The 5,793-nt window shown below is 35.1% G+C and overlaps 1 protein-coding gene across 1 annotated transcript in view; it reads left to right on the top strand.

Annotated features, from left to right (window-relative positions):
• Nucleotides 1-5,793, top strand: part of LOC102593334 (telomerase reverse transcriptase) — a gene marked incomplete at its 5' end in the record, with an annotated part of 21,689 nt that overhangs the window by 6,616 nt on the left and 9,280 nt on the right. Inside the window, 3 exons of the mRNA XM_015307842.1 lie at nt 2,016-2,093; nt 2,258-2,323; nt 2,423-2,588. Coding sequence (XP_015163328.1) covers nt 2,016-2,093; nt 2,258-2,323; nt 2,423-2,588 — 310 coding nt within the window. The remainder of the gene's footprint in view (nt 1-2,015; nt 2,094-2,257; nt 2,324-2,422; nt 2,589-5,793) is intronic.

Here is a 5,793-nt window from a genome sequence, read left to right as displayed (position 1 = left end):
ACAGAGCATTTGAGAGAAGAAGAAGGAAGAAGATTGTATTAATGTCTTGATTCAGTGAATCTGTACATACATGCTTATATATACTACTCTTACTATGAATGAATACAAAATATCTCTAACAAACTTTGTAACTAACTATTGCCATGTCATCAGCTAGTAACTAACTCTTGGAATCTTCTAACTAACATAAGCTTTGTTATTTCTGCATTTGCTAACAACTATTTCTTTTCCCTTTTTTGTTTTTTCATTCATGTAACTAGTCTTTTTTCTTCTTTTTCTCTTTATGAAAATACTTTCCGTAAATAGTGACCTTTCATGTTTCTTGGGGTTTTCTTCTTGATAAGTACCATCATACACTTGGCCTATACCTATTAGAATTCATTTGACAGCCTGATATATTGTCATTCACCTGATGTATATATGTAGGCCATAATTCAAAGTTTGACAGCCAATTGATCCATTTGGCTGGCTGTGCTTACAACAACAAAATACACCTTACCATGGGTGTTAGTGTGAGCTTGGATCTACATTGGGATGCACTTGTGCTGCCTAGAATGTGGATGATATTGATGGAGATGTTGTGCCTCCAGAGTGTGATTATTGACTCCTTCAGTATACCCCACACTAGTTAGAGTCATGACTTAAAAGGGTAATTAGACGTTCGTTTTAGTTTAGTAAAATGGTAGCTCATGGCTGAAATGTTATCTTTGTTGATTGTAGTCTCAGGACTAAGTAACTACATAAGCTTGCAAAGTACTGCCTAGAATTGAGTAGCATTTCCAGGAAATGCTTTGAGTGTAGAATTAAGTAGCATTTTTTCTACTGTGACAAGTTTAGACACACCTGGTTGTTAAATTAGAAGGTATCTAAGGAGGAAGCTTTAGAGACATCTCAAATGTTACACTGTTTGTCCAAGTTCGTGAAACACAACTAACAATGATTAATTATGTTTAAGTTTCTAGTTCATAACAAGTTTATACGCGTGATCATCCTAAGAGATGGATATAAGGCCACCCAAGGGTGTGGCCTAGTGGTTAATAAAGTGGTTGAGAGTCATGAAGTCTCTGGTTCAAATTCCAGTAAAGACAAAAACACTAGGTGATTCTTCCCATCTGTCCAAGCCTTGGTAGACAGAGTTACATGGTACCTAATGCTGGTGGGAAGTGACAAGTATTCTGTTGAATTAGTCGAGGTGACAAAAACTCGCCGTACATCACGGTCATAAAAAAGAAGATGTATATAAGGCCTCAAACCCTGAAATGTGCTGCTTTTCTAGAAGAACATGCTATATCCCATATTGATGTAAAAGAGGAGTCACTAGAGTTATAAAAATTTCCATGTTGGTAAACAGTTGTGTAGTAAACTCGTTTCTTTTTCTTTCAAAACTTTCTTGCATTTGACTTATAATCAGTACATGCCTGGGGCTATACTCGTTCAGTATGTAAGCATCATTATGTCATAATGTGTATATACACCCTTAAAGTTGCTCTAAAATGAAAGCTATAAATATTTTTAATTTCTAAATTTATAGTGATGGTCATATCTTCAAAATATAGTTCCTATATATGCAGGAATTAACATGGGAATGAGTATGGTGCAAGGGTGCCTAATATTCTTTGTTGGGAATTCATATTGTGTTTTGAACGTGTTATCTGTTTGATTTATGTGCTATCGTTTGATTAATGCTTGGACTAGCTCATCTCAACGTAAGGACGTGGAACTGTTCATCTAATGTGATATTCATTTGAAGATGATTAGTTATTCATAAATAACATTGATGACAACTCTCTAATTATATGATGCTTAAAATATTAGTAACATGATTGCAATATGCTTGAAATTCAAGATGCTCTCAACCTTGTTATAGTTCAATACTGCTGCTCTGATAGGAATTCTCGATAACTGTTACTGCAACAGATGCCCCTCTATAGTACACTTTTAACTTGAATTATTATAAAGATATCAGTCCTTTGTTTGAACTCAGACTGAAAATCTCTTACACACTGCCATTTCAGCTTGTTAGAAAGACAATTGAAATGACAATAAGTGAGCAATGCAGCAGTTCCAACGTTATAAGTTTTGGTTATGATAAGGTAACAGCAATGCATTTGTCAAGCTGATTTCGTTTGTCTGCATCTTTATATATGCCTTTTCCCCTTTCAACGTAGCAACACTTTTGGTTTCAACTGTTCTCTTTTTCCTATCTTTTAATTTGCTTGATTATTGTTATATAACTTGTTTTTTCCGTATCTGATAGATGAGCCGGTGTAGTGACATAGTAGAGGCTCTAACATCACCATCGTGGAGCCTTCTCCTAACAAGGGTGTGTGAGATAATATTAGCTTTTCTGGTGTACTCTTTTGTTTTCTTATGTGATTGTAGGCAAGTAAACTTTACTAAAATGAGCTTTGTCGACCTGCAGATTGGGGATGTTCTCATGGTTTATTTACTAAAGAACACTTCAATATTTTTGTGGCTCCCTCGAAACAAACATCATCAGGTGGCAGGATTTCCGATCAGTGACTTATGCCTAAAATCTCAAGTGCACATATCTGTCACTACCTATAAGCCTTCACTACTTCATCCTGGTAACTACCAGTTTCAAAAACGTCTTCTTTTGAGGCTTTGAGTTCCGTTAAGTTCAAGTTTCTCTTCGCGGTTAAAATAATTCTTGATCTACTGTTGCAGCATAATTTCTCTAGAAAATTTCATATGAGTACACTAATGATTTGTCTTCTTGTTTTCTCTTATTTTTCCTGAATCCTTTTTTTTTTTTTGTGAATTTATACCACTAGTCAGGGTGTCTAGCGACCTTTTATATTATTAATAAGAGATAAGTATTGAAAACACCTCTAAACTTGACGTGAGTTATTACTCTATTAATAATAATAATAAAAATTTAGTGGTATTTTCAATATTTATCTCTATTAATAATAATAAGAAAATTCTAACAGGCATAAGTACAAGCAAGGGGGCTAGACTTTACCTAACCAATCCAAGTGGGATTATGAACCTCTACTAATAAACAAGCATAAAGAAAATAAAAGTTAAAGAGAAGTAGGTACTCTGTTATCATCTCAAAGTTTATAATATACTCTATGATGATATTACAAATGAGGACGCTTAAGTAATGCAAAAATATTTAAGTCAAGAAGATAGTTGAGTTATTAAACTCAAACTTCATTTTAGTGTTTTACAAATGAATGAACTAAAAAGATAGATTGTCCGTTTAAAGCAATTTGAAGTGTTTTCCTTTTGAATTTAATGGATCTTATTTAAGTTGTTGACACTGTCATATGATTGTACACCTTAACATCTTAACTATGACATAATTGTAGTAAATGTCCATGTATCCTCTTTAATGAACTTAAGCAATCTTGAATGCAATGTCCCTCCATCCAGCATTAAATGTGATTTCTGGAATAATAATGACAGATCTTGTAACTCCTTGTACAGTTATGATGCTTATAAATCAGCCAAAATTATTGTTTTTCCTTGCATAGAAGAAAGAGACTATTGCTCCTTTAGTTTCTGTTACAAAATGTTTAGATCTTAATATTAATAATGTACATAGCTACATTTAGTAGGAAAGCATATTCATAGGAACCCCTCTGAATTTCTTTCCTTAGTTAGCCCCAAAAGTATTGTATTTATGCATTGCTCACATATTGGAATATAATAAGATCTTCCATTCTATTACATAGTATTAGATGCAGGTCTATGCCCATTTGGGCTCCCGGTGCATGCTCCAGTTGGGGCTTGGGTGTGAACGGGGGGTTAGAGTGAGTAAACTCCCATATTGGTTGGGGAATGGACTGATGGAATGCTTATATGGACTTGGGCAATCCTACCTTCATTAGCTAGCTTTTGAGGTTGAGTTAGACCAGATTTCAATCTTTAAATGAAAGCCACTGTCTCTGTGTTGCTTGAATCTTCGTGTAGACCAAGGAAGCCCCTCTGTTTTTCTGTCCCTTGCCTGACGCCAAAACTGAAACAGTACTATCCTTCTCCTTTTGTCGCAAGCCCTGTCTCAAGCCTTTGCCAAAATTTCAAACCCATTTTGATAAGGAAGAGTGATAGGCATAGCAAGAGCTTTAGGTCTAGAAACCTGACTGTTGCCCTTACCTGAATTGTGAACCATCATGAATTCCTCATTACCAGCTTTGTTAGTACAGTTAGAGCTCTCACCCATAGTGATAACTGATAAGAATCAGGTTATCAAAATAAACAAGAAAATAATGCAAAGCAAAACTATAAAGATTAACAGGCATACATTGAAAGATATGTGAAATTCGAGATTAAAATCCCTAAATTTCAAGAAAAGTGCTAAGAAATCTAATTGTTCTTAGTATGCAAAATTAGTGGATTAAAACTAATTATGATACTAATAGAGTCAATTCAAGAAGTTAGATCAAAAGTGGTTTAGACCCCTATTTCGAAGAAATTAGAGACAACAATAAGTATAAGACTAATAACCTTAGATATTAAATTAAGAATTACTCCATATATATATATATATATATATATATATAAATGGAAAACCTATTCCAAATAGAAGGAGATTCAAATACTACTTTTATGGAAATAATTACTAGGAAACTTTAAATTAGGGAACTTTTAAACTAAGAAACTTTTAAATTAGGAAACTTTATACAAGGAAACTTTTAAACTAGGAAGCTTTTAAAATAGGTAACTTCTATGCTTCTATTGGGCTCCATGTGGGCCCTCTTCTTGGCCTTCATGTGGCCCAATCTTTCGGCTCTTGGACTCGTACTTGGACCATGAAATATATGTAGCACTTAGTCTACTTCTTGTTATGATTCTTGGGTCAATTTTGGGCTTTTCTTTCACGATAAACATCTTCTTGATTTCTCATTGTCCGTCAACTTTAGTGCAAGTAGGCTGACATGGATGCTATCACATAGCTTTTTCAATCTGCTGCATATCACCAATTCCATCTGTAGCTTCAACAATCATACATGTTGAAGTTGGGGCTTGCAACTGCCCCTCTTTAATCTAACCAGTGGTAGCAATTGCTACATTATCATGTTCTTGCCCGTTCTTACTAGCTCCACCAGATTCAGGAACTGTAGCTAGTGCTCGATCAGCATTGGATGAAACTTCTGGATCAAAGCTAATGTACCCCATCCCCTTGTTGATGCTACCAGAATTTACTATTTACGTAGCACCTATTACTTACATATTCTTCTTGCCCCTCTTCTCATTTAAAATATCCATCAAATCCACTTGAAACTTGGTGTGCACTTCTCCATAAGCATCTACCTCATCCTTATTTTTAATATTAAATCTGACAATCTGCAAACATTATCAGTGTCCTTGATGTTTACAACTCTTGCAATATGAAGGAAATCGATTATATACAACTTTTTGCCACACTTCCTTAAGATTACATGCAGCTTCCTCTCTAATGTTGATCCGGCGAAGCTGATAATAAATCAACCTCAACCTGACCCTAGCCACACTAGACCTCGTTTGACCATTGATTGCTTATCTGCAGTTAACTGTTTTCCAATCACCTGTTTCTTCATTGCACTGTTGCCACAGACCTTTTGAACATGTTCTTTTCTCCCTTTGGTCTGACTTGAGCCATGCCAGGCTCTTTGAGAGAGGCTTTTGTGTGTTGGAGTTCCTGAAAAGTTGGGAAGTCCATAAAAAAGATCTGGCCTTTGGTTCCTGCTTGTATTTTGTGGTGCTTATGGATAGAGAGGAACAAAAGATGTTTTGATGGTATCCCAACTCCCATTTCCTCTCTTAAGGCTAGTTGTTTGATTA

This window comes from Solanum tuberosum, unplaced genomic scaffold, assembly GCF_000226075.1.
Source record: "Solanum tuberosum cultivar DM 1-3 516 R44 unplaced genomic scaffold, SolTub_3.0 scf00068, whole genome shotgun sequence".
NCBI classification, from domain to species: domain Eukaryota; kingdom Viridiplantae; phylum Streptophyta; class Magnoliopsida; order Solanales; family Solanaceae; genus Solanum; species Solanum tuberosum.
The sequence above is the reverse complement of the archived record's forward strand: the minus strand, read 5'-3'. Positions and strand labels throughout refer to the sequence as shown.